This window comes from Mixophyes fleayi, chromosome 1, assembly GCF_038048845.1.
Source record: "Mixophyes fleayi isolate aMixFle1 chromosome 1, aMixFle1.hap1, whole genome shotgun sequence".
NCBI lineage: Eukaryota > Metazoa > Chordata > Amphibia > Anura > Limnodynastidae > Mixophyes > Mixophyes fleayi.
This window is the reverse complement of record NC_134402.1, coordinates 12,289,236-12,303,970: the sequence shown is the minus strand read 5'-3', so window position 1 is coordinate 12,303,970 and position 14,735 is coordinate 12,289,236. Positions and strand designations below refer to the sequence as shown.

At 44.6% G+C, this 14,735-nt stretch overlaps 1 protein-coding gene across 1 annotated transcript in view; it reads left to right on the top strand.

Moving 5' to 3' along the window:
* EXOC6B (exocyst complex component 6B) overlaps nucleotides 1-14,735 on the top strand; it is a 161,003-nt gene that overhangs the window by 43,707 nt on the left and 102,561 nt on the right. Inside the window, exon 6 of the mRNA XM_075189075.1 lies at nucleotides 316-520. Within this exon, the coding sequence (XP_075045176.1) occupies nucleotides 316-520 (205 nt within the window). The remainder of the gene's footprint in view (nucleotides 1-315; nucleotides 521-14,735) is intronic.

Genomic DNA, 14,735 nt, shown 5'->3' with positions numbered 1-14,735 from the left:
CGCCTCTCCTTCTCCTCCTCCAAACCCAGCCCCCCCTTCCCGCCTCTCCTTCTCCTCCTCCAAACCCAGCCCCCCTTCCCGCATCTCCTTCCCCTCCTCGAAACCCAGCCCCCCTTCCCGCATCTCCTTTCCCTCCTCGAAACCCTGCCCCCCTTCCCGCATCTCCTTTCCCCTCCCATCCCTTATTTCTACCACTGTATTAAATATGTAACCTAGAATGTGAAGGATGTTTAGTGTTTAGAAAGGTGGATTTGTTTTCTAGCCAGAATGTTTTCCACGTTCACCGACGTTTTATGGTCTTCCTGCTCTCTGCAGACATTACCCCGCACTGAAGACCTTGGAACAGCTGGAACACACTTACCTGCCGCAGGTCAGCCACTACCGCTTCTGCCAGGTGATGGTGGACAACATTCCCAAACTCCGGGAGGAGATAAAAGACGTTTCCATGTCCGACCTGAAGGATTTCCTGGAGAGCATCCGCAAGCACTCGGAGAGGATTGGGGAGTTTGCCATGAAGCAGGTAAGGACGATGCCGGCCTGCTCTCCAGTAGACATAGCAAACCATCTTCTCTACTGATCTTCCAAACGCAGGAGCCCGGGCTGAGTGAACTGAATGACTTAAGCCCAGGTTACTGCAGGAGGAAGACTGTCTTTTGTTTGTCATTGTAAGTTGAAACCCATTAACCGATGTGGTGAGACAACACCATGCACCACCGGAAGATGTACCTCTCAGATGGCCTCTCGTTACTGGTACATGGAAGAGCCATTTACAGACCAGTTCTCGGTACAGCCTGTCTGTTCCCGTCCCTTTTGTGTAGTGTAATATAGGGTTGTGTTCTAGCAGGAACGTTGTAGAAAGATTAGAAATAATACTTAGTGTGTTGAGTCCTGATTGCTGAAATATCCAGCTCACAGGGCTGTTATAGGTTCCAGATGTGTAGAAAATTATGCAAAACTATAATAAAAAACCAAAAGACTTTGCTTAATTAATATTGTTATGCTGGCTTATATAATCGGTACTGCTACCTGGAATAGAACTTTGCCTGGAATTACCTGTTGCAATCCCTCTCCCTCTCTCCCTCTCTCCCCTCTTCCCCCCAACCCCCCTCCTAGTAGATTTTAATACACATGTATATTCTTAAGATGTGAATAACTCACTGACCTTTCTTAGCATCAACATATTTGTTAAATTGCAGCATCAACATGTTCTGAGGATTGAACAGGCAATTTCAGGCTACTCCTATTTCAAGTAGCAGGAGTTACTGCAAAAACTTTTATTACCTAGGATATTGCGTTTAGTTAGACACAGTCACTTTTTGTGTGAAGTTACCCTTTAAACGGCAACAGCTTAGAGGACCACTAAATTCAAAATTCATGTTTTTGTGATTAACAAATGTTTTTATCTTGAGTCCTTAATACAGAGTTGTAAAAAGCTTTGTGTGATGGAGACCTTCCTCCAGCCAAACGGTGCAACACGGCTGTGTGATGGCAAGAGAGAGCATGTACCTTATCCCCATTAATCCCACCACCCCTGTGTTCAGCCACCTGTTTTTATAGAACATTTCTGTTATATCTCTGTAGAAATCCAATCCAGAGCCAGTTTACATGAGCAAAACAAACACTGCTTAGATACCTGTCTTCTGGATTTCTGTTACCTAGGAGACTGCAAACTAGTCACTAAATCTCAGGTTACTGCACGACAATCTTTTATTTTATTTTATTATTAATTTTTTTTCCCCAAGCATTGTCGTCATTAAAAAGTCTGGTTCTAATGAAGGGTTAGAACGTTATTATACTCTTCATCACATTAATACACATTTTATAGTGTTTATTCCAGTTACTGGATACTCTTGTTTATAAAGTCCTTTGTTATATACTATAATACTTGATAGAGCGACATAGAACCTATACATTATCTCTCCCCGATCACCTGGAATAACCCCACAGCCTGGGCGTTGGTGGAGTTACATCCGGGACTTTCCTCGGATGCACTGCGGCTGGCTCTGCTCTGTTTTTTCATCGCGGGAACATTTTTGACATATTTCCTTTAATGATTAGAGAACACTGTGTCTGTAGCTTTTATAGGCTGACAAAATCATTGCAAAATCTTCATGACTTTCTGCCGCCCGTAACCGGATAACCCATCGCCGCCCCGTTTATTTGTAGTCCCTGGCACACTGCAGTTCATCTCTAGCTGGGTGGTAGCTATAACGGGCCTCGTACCTACTAGGTGTGTGAATCAGATTAAAGGTCTGCACCGAATGCCAAGAATAACCCAGCCCGTTATCGGATGCTGTACAGAGAGTAGGCTGCGTTCTAGGCTTTCCAGAGTCGCGTGACATAACCTGTCATGGTGTGGGCTTAACCTCGATCTTCTGGAAGCCCCAGAGTTCCCGGCCTTATCATGTATTTATTGTTCCAGCTTTCTCATACTTTTGTTGGCCGAGAAGAAGGTTTTCTTGCTCAGATATAAGTGCTGTGGAAGTAAGAGATTGAGTGTTCTGGGCGAAACGAAGAACATAGCAATCTGTGTAAATGAATCTGGTAATTGGCTGTGTCTCGTGTTGAGATCTGATGTTTACCCAATGATCTCTGGTTTCCTGGGGCTGACGGGGGTCTTCCATCCAGAAGCCTGTGTTCTCCCACCTGTCAGCGGGTCTTATGGCATTTCAGGGTGTCCCACGTATGTCAGGAACTTTTCGGGAATGTTTTTCATCAGTCGAAGCTCTGTCTTGCCAACGTCTTTTGTTAAAACATTAATACAAATTATCGTTGCTTCCAAGGCTTTTTATGAAAACATGATCTCTACTTGGTAACGATTTTGTGAAATAGTTGGCAGCGGTGGAAGCTCTGGTGCTCGTTAGTTATAGACAAGAGGCAGGTTAATAGTTCATGACCAATAACATACTGGCTGCGGAGAGGATAATGAGAATTAGATGCCACAGGATTCTTTCATTGCAAACCTGAACTAACTCCTCGTATTTTCCTCCAGCCTGTCCTGTCCAAATGTAAGCAGGTATATGCTTAGGCCTTGTGCAAACATGGGTACAGACACATGAAATCTAACAAGAAAATAATGATGCGTTTTTGCTGCCATTTCCGCGTACTTTCCACTCATCGCGCGGTTATCGGCAACACGTTACCGCATGAAATATGTTTTGCTGTGTTGTAAAATTTGTAGTGTGGTGTTCGAATCGGAGACCATCCCTTTGACTCTTACTACTGATTTGTATGTGGTTTTCATGCCGAAGAGACCTAATATTTGAATAAGGTTTTGAGTGCTAGACGTCACTAATAAATGAGAGCGGGATCTCCAAGCAGCCGATGTTGGAGCCGCACATGCAGACCGTAGGAAAATCTCCTGCGACGGACTTAAAGGTCAGATGGAGCCCATATAACTGTCACGCCAAGCCCACTCGGACGCACCATAGTCGCACTATATTGGGTGGGTGGAACTGTCGGGGACACATTGTTTATCTCACATGTACTCCGTCTGTATATAAATAGCGTTTTTTTTAAAAAAAGGCAACAAGCAGGGTAAACAGGTGTGACAGCACATTGGTATTTTGTATGAGAACAGAAGCCCTGGCCCAAATTTATACCTGGCCCCTTGGGTGTCTAGTTAAAGGACAGCTCGAGAGCGTCCAAAACGTTACTGTGCCCGTACTACAACCGCGCCGCCTGCCAGAGAAATTGGTCGTCCTGTTCCCCTCTGTCAGGTTTCTTGGCCTTGTATAAGTGGCTTGAAATAGAATTTTGAATGCGTTTCCAAAGACAGAATCCATGGTTTCCTCTGCCCCATACATCTGTGTTCTATGCGTCCCAGAAATAGGTGACATAACTTATCCTGGATGTGTCCTGTGATGGGGAGTGGAGTACTGAGAGGCTGCAGATATTTGACATTTCTATGGTCATTATTATGTGATTTTCGAGAACTCAGTTTTTTTTTTTTTTTTTACTTTACACCAATTTCATAATCCTCTTACGTGAAAGGCAGCATCACCTCTTACAGACACATGGTTATGTCATTTAACGTTTTACTACATTTAGAGAGGTTGGAAATGTGAGAAACGAATAAAGCCCTTGTAGAGGGCCCATGTGTGGACAGCCAATGGGGCCGTGTCTGTTCTGATCACACGATTCCTACAGCTTTACTCTACACACGCTACGGGCAGCCTCGGCAATCAGGAGGCCACACTGCGCAGTGTGTGCTTTCCCGTCACTGGCCAGGATTATGTGCGTTCACGCAGAACTGCCGCGCAGGCGCTACAGAGGGTTAACAAGCCCCAAACCTCAGGATTCCCATTACTGCCCCATATGTTTATATGCGCTATATTTTATACTGCATTCCTTTCCGGGGGTATGTGTTGCCCTTGATGTCACCACATGGGGCAGTAGCAATATTCCTGTTTATTCCTAAGCTTCCCATGGCTCTGTTACCTCTTAATTTTAAGTATAAATATTTTCCCAAATCCAGCTGCATCCTGTCTGTTAATAAGGTATCTGTAGCTAATATTGTCAGTGTTTATCAATGTGCCATCTTACACTGGTGCCACCTAATTCTTTTATCATTTACACTAATCTCCTTTGTAAATTAGTTTATTTTAATAGCACATAGTAATCATATGTAGTGTCATTCAGCACTTACCCTATGCCCAAATCCTGCTATACACATGATGCATATGTATATCTATATATCTACTCACACTTCTTTCTCGCCTATATGTTATAATACTGTGCTATACACATGATGTCACATCACATATACCTCATGTGGGTTATTATGAGGAAGTCTCTCACATCCAGGCCTGTTCACCTATAACGTATGGCTCATGCGGTGTGACGGCGGTAGTGACGTGATCTGCGCCTGCAGCAGCTACAACGTTACACTATTCCATGCGTTATCTGCGCTGTGCTAGATCATTGCAGTGTAACACATATTTTTGCATATTTTAGCCTTGACATGTATCTGAATGGCCTCAGGCATGAGGACAGTGTAAATACGTCACAAATGGTACAAGCTGCTTTATTATAGTATTGTAGCCTGTTGTCGTCCTCTGTGTGTGTTTTATACAGGCTGATAGGTCACAGAACCTAAATACAAGTTACTTACACTAATAACATTCACAAATAGACGAAGCTGAAGTTAGTTCTGCTGCTAGGACAGAATGTCACATGTTTCCTCACGTTTCTATGTACTGCACAGCTATGTGCAATCTGTTATGTGTATAGGTGTAAAGGCAGGAAGTCAGCGCTGCATTGGAGAAATCTCCCTCCAGCTTTGTCTCCAGTCTCTGCAGCGGTAATTATCCCATAACCGGTACATATATAATTGTCTGTTATATAAGTCCTTCTGTGACGGTGGTGCTGATAAACCAGGGATAATGCCCCTCCTCTATCTCTGCACAGACACCATGGTGTGTTATAAGCCTGCCTTCACCAGAGGCATTGTTATCCTGACACCTCTACCACCCACCGCTCAGCCGCGCAGGCGGCATCGTCCCGTCACATTCAATCTCCGGCCTGTCGGATGTCTTTCCTGGTTGGCAGAGATGTGGCGTTGACATCTCTAGTGGTTCAGCCAAAGTTGACAGATAATTATGAGGAGAGGGTGGCGGTGGATGGTATGGCTGTCCACGCACAGCCTACCGGGAGCAATGTATTCTGTATATGGTGCAAGTGTCCAAGCATGTGTTAAACTGTACATTATGCTGATTAAAAGCTTGGGCCGGGGGGTGAACCGGCAGAGCCTGCAAGAGACATGAGGCCGAACACTGGCAGACAGCAGAGGGGGCTGGTACAGGGTGTGTGTGTGGGGGGGGGGGGGGGGGGAGGGGGGATGCATGTAAATCTCATCTGCTTCCCTTCTTCTGACTCTTTATGTAAGGAGAGAAGTGTCTCATATGGAAGCAATAGCCAGGACTGGTGTCATCCTTCATCCCCATCCAGCAGCTGGAAGACAGTGATAGATGCTGTGACCACACGCTGGAGAATGTGTGACGCATTGCGTTCACATATATATATATCTAATATATAAATGTCTAGTGGCGTGTGTTAGTCTGTCTGTCTGTGTGTGTGTGGTAAAAATAAAACCAAGCTGCAGCGCCACCTGCTGGGCGGAGTTATACACTGACCTACTAAATTCTTAGTGTGTGTGGAAAAAAAAATTCAGAAAGGGCTGAAATTTGGTATACTAAGATGTTTTTAATTTGCTAATTTAATTTGGTAATTGTTAAAAGTGTTTATAAAGATTTTAAAAAAATATATATATATTTCTTGAAGGAGAAGTGACAGTTGGGAGTGGTTGGTGGTTGCCGGGGGTGACAGTTGGGAGTGGTTGGTGGTTGCCGGGGGTGATAGAGCGAGAGGAGTGTGATACTCAGGACCGCTGAGAGAGATCCCTGTGTCTGGATAGACATCTGGATAGATGTGGCGATGAAAATGAAGGATGAGGTGATGGAGAAGAATGATGAGGTGGTGACATGTGGACAAAACCACGTTAAAAAAGGGCGCTTACGTCGGGAAGTAACGCTCTTCCTCTGAGGAGGCCTGGGCTAGGCCCAAATGCATGACAAGAACCTTTTTAACACCTTAAGTAGCTTGATTTGACTAGAATGCATGAGTATCATGCGCGGGTTAACTTGTGTGTGTGTGTGTGTGTATATATATATATATATATTTACATATACCATAGTACGCGTAGACCTCTTTTTTGTTTCAATAAAATATATTTACGTTTAGGGAACGTTGGGGGGGTACGGAGTGGAAACATATACCTCTAACATGCTGCGTTTCTTTTGATCATATCTTTGTAACTACTGTAATGAGATACAGACTTTTCTATTAATCTTTGTGTGGTTGTGCGATGATACTGATGCTTTAATCTAACAGATTCTGCGCTATAATCGAGGAGTACATCATGTTGACTGCACAGGGAGTACTGTCCAGTACTCCAGAGCTTCAGCTCCATGTAATGCACCCCCCCACGCAGTACTGCTGAGTATAAACGGCTCGGGTTGTCCTTGGGTTCGATGGCGTGACGCGAGTTTGTGCGCCATCTGTCCCTCTGTTCTATAGTCTGTATTTGTGACTTAGTACAAATCTTACGGATATTATTAGAGTAGTACATTTATCCTTTTGATTTAGATTGCCATGGTGTTAATCTGATTGGCTGCCGGTTATTGTAGCTCTGTCCCCTTTAAGCTCTGAGTTCCCGGTGTCTGCAGTGCATTTTGTTACCCCTGTTAATCCGCTAGTAAGGTGCACATAAACCACACGGTGGCACAGTGTTTAACATTGCTGCCTCACAGCACACGGGACATGGGTTCCATTCCTCCCAGGGCCCTATCTGTGTGCAGTATGTATGTTCCCGTGTTCATGTGCTGGTGCTCTGGTTTCGTTCCACAGGTAGGTAGAGGTAAGTGTGTGTATTGCTCCAATGATGTGTAAATCATTATTAAACCTTTTCATCCAACAGCATCGTACGGAAACTTATTGTGTGTGATCCTGTGATTATTCTGCAATGGACCCTACAGCAGAACTTCTAATATTCCTGCTGTGTCACAGTAAACCTGTTATGTGTAGCAGCCGCGTATTAACTGACTTAACATCTGATTATAAACTACTGATAGTGATGTGTAGGGCCCAGGTGTATACTGGTGATTGTACAGACATGTAGTCATACGTTCAGATCCCTGATGGGTCCTCCTCCCTTCTAGTACTTGTAATACATTCCCAGAGAGCTCCTGATAGTGATGTGTAGGGCCCAGGTGTATACTGGTGATTGTACAGTCATGTAGTCATACGTTCAGATCTCTGATGGGTCCTTCTCCCTTTCAGTACATGTAATACATTCCCAGAGAGCTCCTGATAGTGATGTGTAGGGCCCAGGTGTATACTGGTGATTGTACAGTCATGTAGTCATACGTTCAGATCCCTGATGGGTCCTTCTCCCTTCCAGTACATGTAATACATTCCCAGAGAGCTCCTGATAGTGATGTGTAGGGCCCAGGTGTATACTGGTGATTGTACAGTCATGTAGTCATACGTTCAGATCTCTGATGGGTCCTTCTCCCTTCCAGTACATGTAATACATTCCCAGAGAGCTCCTGATAGTGATGTGTAGGGCCCAGGTGTATACTGGTGATTGTACAGTCATGTAGTCATACGTTCAGATCCCTGATGGGTCCTTCTCCCTTCCAGTACATGTAATACATTCCCAGAGAGCTCCTGATAGTGATGTGTAGGGCCCAGGTGTATACTGGTGATTGTACAGTCATGTAGTCATACGTTCAGATCCCTGATGGGTCCTTCTCCCTTCCAGTACATGTAATACATTCCCAGAGAGCTCCTGATAGTGATGTGTAGGGCCCAGGTGTATACTGGTGATTGTACAGTCATGTAGTCATACGTTCAGATCCCTGATGGGTCCTTCTCCCTTCCAGTACATGTAATACATTCCCAGAGAGCTCCTGATAGTGATGTGTAGGGCCCAGGTGTATACTGGTGATTGTACAGTCATGTAGTCATACGTTCAGATCTCTGATGGGTCCTCCTCCCTTCTAGTATTTATAATACATTCCCAGAGAGCTCCTCATAGTGATGCTTTAATACTGTACATGTGGTAATCACAGCATCATCCTCATCATTTATTTATATAGCGCCACCAATTTCGCAGCCCTGTCACTCACATCAGTCCCTGCCCCATTGGAGCTTCGTCTAAATTAAGCTAAAACACTAGTGCTAATTTTTTTCAGCAGCCAATTAACCTACCACACTGTTCTCTTTCCGAGTACCGATGCCTGTGCCCCCTCTTCTCATGACCCCACAGGACCTGTTCTGCTTGTGTACTTGTACTCTGCAAAGCATTCTGCCGTGGTGCATTCACATTATAGCTCCAGCATATGAGTTTATTTTGTTTAGCATTGAATTTCAAGGTGTTTCTATGAAATTTGCATAGCTCAGATTATAATGTGTTTATGTTTTAGGGAATGCAATTCTGAGTTTTATCTGTGATTTGAATGATTGTGCTAATTACAGGGCGATGCCTCCATTTCATAAGTACAGTTTCTTGTTTCTACATGTGATCAGTAAATTTACTTGTCCCCCCCCACATGTGGAGTACCCTTTATATAATATGTGTGTTTAAAGTGGATTTGTCACTTACACCCAGTGAAGTAAGACATTGTGTGGGCTGTACTGATATTTGATAGGATGCTGTATATTTAATCACTGGTAACTAGTCCCTCATGAATGATATAGGTCAGGCAGTGTCCTGGTTCCCAGCAGACTGATAGACTGACCGACCTTACATGGGATAGAGCTTATGGTGATCGCTATCACAGGGCAACATAAAATCGCTCCCAGAAGGCTCATTTAATGCGCCTTTTCAAACGTTAGAATGCACCGTTGTGATTGGCATTGGTCACTAACCTTAGAGTACAGCTTGCTCTGTTTCTCCAGTGTGATTTAGATGGCATTTGTCCCAACGCATATCCAGTCCTTATTCTGTGCAGTTACGGAGAGATCCTGTGACGTCGCTGATGAATGTCCCCCCTTCCCTCTAATCTTCATGTTCTCCTCCAGTATACGTTACACCAGGCGGGTGGGTGGTCTTGTTTGTGCGATCACACAGAGTGAATAGGGTGCCTGATTAGTGCAGGATGTAGCGGCACTGATACCCCTGAAATGTGAGTTAATCTGGTGTTTACGGCTGGCTCCGAGCGAGTAATCTGAGCCCTGGGACCCTGTGTTATTGGGACAGTGGGGCCCCTATAATTAGCACTGTATCGGGGGCAAGCATTTGTGCTGCAGCTGCGGAGAGATCGCTTTAATTAATATCCAGACAATCTGCCTGACATGCAAATCAAACTCAATTATGTAACTTCAGACACACGACGGGTGATGGCCAGCCCTGTGTGGCAGCCAGATGATAAAGCTGGAGGTCGTATATAGTGCGGCCGGCATCCTGGCCTTCAGCTAGAAGCAATTGTGCACTTAATATATGAACACAATCATCGCACAATTGCTTTCTCCATAAGTGTGTTTCTTTACAGAGATGTGACGTTAAGTAGATGGTGAGCCTGCAGCAGAACCGTGCCGGGAGCAGCCGGGCGACCCCCTGTGCCGTGCCGGGAGCAGCCGGGCGACCCCCCCCCCCTGTGCCGTGCTGGAGATTCTAGGGGGTAAATGTATTAAGCGGAGAGTTCTCCGGCGGGTTTGAAAAACCAATCGGATTCTAGCTATCATTTATTTAGTACATTCTACAAAATGATATCTAGAATCTGATTGGTTGCTATAGACAACATCTCCACTTTTCAAACCCGCCGAAAAACTCTCGGCTTGATACGTTTTCCCCGGCATCTCTTAAAGAGGAGCGAGTTTGACCATGTCATTACATTTACCGTCGTAGCTTTAATAAGTATAAGTCTAAGTAGCCAACCAGCCAGCAGTGTGTGCCTGATAGACAGGAGGAAGCTCCTTGCTCTGCTCAGAAGACCATCGCTGGTGGGGTTCCTCTCGGTGACCTTACAAGGAGAGGACAGGGCCCCTCCGTAAGATGTAGACAGAACTAGAGACGCCAAGTCTGTGCCTGGAGTAACTGCTTCATCTGGTAGGAAACAGCCGTCTGAATCACAGTCCTGGCATTTTGGCTCCTGGCTCCTTATTGACATTCATGTATTCATTTCTGGGGTTCAGTGCACAAACCTTGTGTATGGCCCACACATTTAGGAAGGCCTTTGTTTCTGTTCCACAGATACAGCGTATACTGACCACCTATCTGGACAGTCTCCCGGTGGGCGCGGCGTTATCTGGATTAGGTTACAGAAATTCCTCTATACTGGGTCTTCAGAGTTCTTACAGCAGGTTTTCTGGTCATAGATCTGTCTCTGACCTTTCTGAGTTAATGAAGTTCATTTGCCATCATTACAGCTCCACCATTGTAACAGACATACGTAATTTGCTGGTTTAACATTGTAAATCAGAAAGATTTAGTTTTTGTTGTTTTTTTTTTTAGATTATTTCATAGTTTACGGACGTATGTATTGCAAGTTACTAAGTGTTGGTGGTTCTTATTTAGCTCCATGTACATTACTTGGGGCAGCTCAGTGGCTCAGTAGTTAGCACTTCTGCCCTGTGTTTGGTTGGGTTTCTGGTTTTGTTCCACACTCCAAAAACATACTGGTAGGTTAATTGGCTGCTGACAAAATTCTCCTTAAGTTGTCTGTGTGTGTATGTTAGGGAATTTAGACTGTAAGCTCCAATGGGGCAGGGATTGATGGGAATAACAAATATTCTTAGTACAGCGCTGCGGAATTGGTGGCGCTATTTAAATAAATGGTGATGATGATTACAGTACCCTGGTGACCAATGTGTTCAGTGTACAGAGAAAATCTGGACTCTATTATGTCCTGGGACAATGAAAATAAACATATATGATAAACCAGCTGTGCCCCCCTGCTTCTGATGCAGCGGGAGGGGGATTGTGTGTCTGCCGTGTATGTTACCAGCCCGGCACTGCTAAGAGCACAGTGATGGCCGGTAGGAATGTCTACAAAGACCGATCTTTTACTACTTCTGGGAAGAGGACATAAATGATGTCTGCTAATGTATCCTGATCAGTCTTCCGACGGTCCTGGGTTTATGTGAGGACAACGCAGGAAAGTAGCTGGAGTGATAGAAATACATCCTGAGCATTATTTAATGGTCTAATACCGTCAAGAACTTATTTACGGCTGGGATAAATTGCTGCATTACAGTGGCGTTGGCCGCCCTTTCACTGTCAGCATTTAATAATTTAATGCCTGGGGTCTCGAAATACAGAAAAATGTTAGGAAATGATCTTATTAATAAGGAATTATAAAGACATTTCCAAAACAACTTTCCACTGCAGGGACGGACATGGAGGCTGCTTTATTTACCATAAAATACCAAATACACAGGAATAAAACGATGACACTGTTCTGTCTGGAGCTTGAAGCCCAGGTATACTGTCTACTGCACCTTTCGCATGGTAATGCTTCCATTGTTTGGGAAGACAAGATTAATCTTGGTTTTATTTTGGTAAATATTCTTGTATTGACTTAACGTCTGACATTGTCTCTGTTCATCTTCTGAATAACCATATGATTATGCGCTGCACAAAGCTGCCACTAGTGGGCAGCAGTAGACCAGTAACCCAGTGATTCTCCTGTAAAGCACTTTAGTGTCCTGTTGCCCGATTTACTGGTACCAAGTACACATATAGTAGTATAAACTGAGAGCCCATGTACGGGACATGTAACTGCTCATTCACACAGGCAGGTTCTCCGCCTCATCTGGTTAGGACTCGTACAGTAGTATACACAGAGAACCCGCTCCCCCCCCCCCCCACAGTTTTTAATTTGTGTTGGATGTTTTGAAGTATTTACCAGATCAGTCATAGGACCCCCAGGCCTCTGTGACCCGTCTTGGTGCGCTGGCTTCCAATTCCCCTAGAGGCGTCTTCCGAGGGACTTTTCCTAATAGGAAACATTAAAAGCACAGCTTTCCTTCAAATTACAAACACATTCTGCCATGCAGAAACATACAGCGCCAATAAATGGAGGAGGATCGCGGGGGCATTAACCTCTTCATGTCCTGACTCCCCAGAATAAAGGACAAGGCTTTGTCTGAGTGATGCATTCAGGCTCTGTTACCAGCGTCGCAGCTAGGTATGTAATGTGCACTGAATCACAGCAATCAATAAGACACTTCTAAACGGGTAAGAGCTAATTGCTGATTGATTACTGTGGATCAGGGCACACCGTACTGTATCTCTCACAAGTTCATTATGCCAGACAAGCACTCTATGAGCCTGTGTCTAGGCCGTGTAAACTGATTAATACAGCTACACTAAATTGGTTTGATGAGCCCATATCGTACAGGTACTTGTGCCCTCAATTGTACACGTTTGCATAGAGCACAAGTGCAGATATTTGGATCCATTTATTCATATACACTCGTGTCACAAGTGTTCTTTTAAAAGTGATAGTTACTGAAGGCAAAACAGACCTAGATACGAATGTGTTCACAAGTGTTCTGTTACCACGGGAACGGCTTCCTTCTCACTATACTGTACATTCTGTCACATCAATGCTCCTGCACCTCACTCTCCGTATGAGCCGGTATGGCTGCGTTGTGGTCTGTTTTCCTGCCTATCATAGGTGCCTTTATGTGTCTATAGAAAGGTTTTCTTGATATACTACTAGTCACAAATATATACACAGTATTTCATAAGTGATATCTACCATATGGTCTGTGCTGCTGAAGTAAAACGGAATCTTGTACTATAATAAGAGTATGGAGCAATAACACCTGTCATAGCATTGATGTGTAGTGTAACATCCATTTACCTGTATTGTGGGGATGAGCCGGTGATATCTCTGTAAGGAGACCTGGGATCGTTCACCCCAACTATATATGAGGTGGGTGTGTTTTTTTTTTTTTTTTTTATCCTGGGATAGAATTTGGATAATACAGGTATGGGATTGATGAAAGGTTCCTCATCCCATGTTTTTCTTTTCGTTTATTTTAAGTAGAATAAGATCTATTATTGGTCCTTGTGGACCATTTTACTAGTTGCCCGCTCCTGGGGTCCAAAGGAAGATGTCATACTGCCGGATCACCAAAGGCTCAGATCTGTCCAACTTGGCAACTGTACAAGTAGCCAAACAATTACTGATTCTACCATTCACTATGAACGGACGGATCTTCCCGTAAAGCAGCCGGCCCGATCTGTCAGGTGTAGCCAGACCAGACTGCAGGTTCCCATATAACTGGAGGGACCGTATGTTGGCAGAATCTTCATACACCGCGGGAGGAGTTGGCGGGACTCTCAGACATACGGTGATCAGTGAACCATGGTCTTTGTTTCTGTTTGTCCAGAATAAAAGGAGAGATGATGATTACAGGACAGCATTCCTGAGAAAGAGGAATGGAAAACAGACTTGTGCTCAGGAGTTTGGAGACATTAATACTTTGGCAGTGTCCTCCTTTTAGGAATCGGAGCTCATGTTTAATGCAGCTTCTGTTCTTAATTATCAGAAAAGATTTAGAGCTCCCCGGGGCAGAGACTGGTTCAGTTTGGGTGCATAAAGGGAAGGAAACATTGTGGTATAATGACTGTGTTTCTGCAGTAGTGCCAGGTATTTATGTAGGATGTGTATACATTCTCCTGTCCTGGTGATGGAGTCACTATAGTAGCCTGGCGGTGTACTACAGTGTAGGTGGGCACTGCTCCTTCTGAGATCTTACATTCACTACACTTGTGTTCCTGATGATTGCATGGACCGCAGGGGCAATATGGATAATGGCAGAGTGGATTCTGAGAGTAGAGGCGCTAGAGTAGAATGATGCCTATGATCAAGGTGCAGAACTGCAGTGGGAGATCAGTCCTCTAACCTAAAGAACGGTGTCCTGCAGCATTACACATGGGAGAGAGCATGAGGCTTTCCCCGTTACCTTGCCTGTTGCCTCCACCAAGTATGATTGTGAGTGTTGGTGTAACGGCGGAAGCACCTTGCTGCACGCAATAGGGACGTCCGGCAGTAACGTTATTTTGTACACAGACGGTTGTTGGAGGAATATCTCCTGGTTAATCACTAATAGTGCTCAGATTATGTTATATAATGTCTGACCCATGCACAGCTGCTCTCTGCCCCTGGTGTGGGTCTTCCTGTGGGCATGTCATATTTGCCCACCCGCGTGGCTCATGA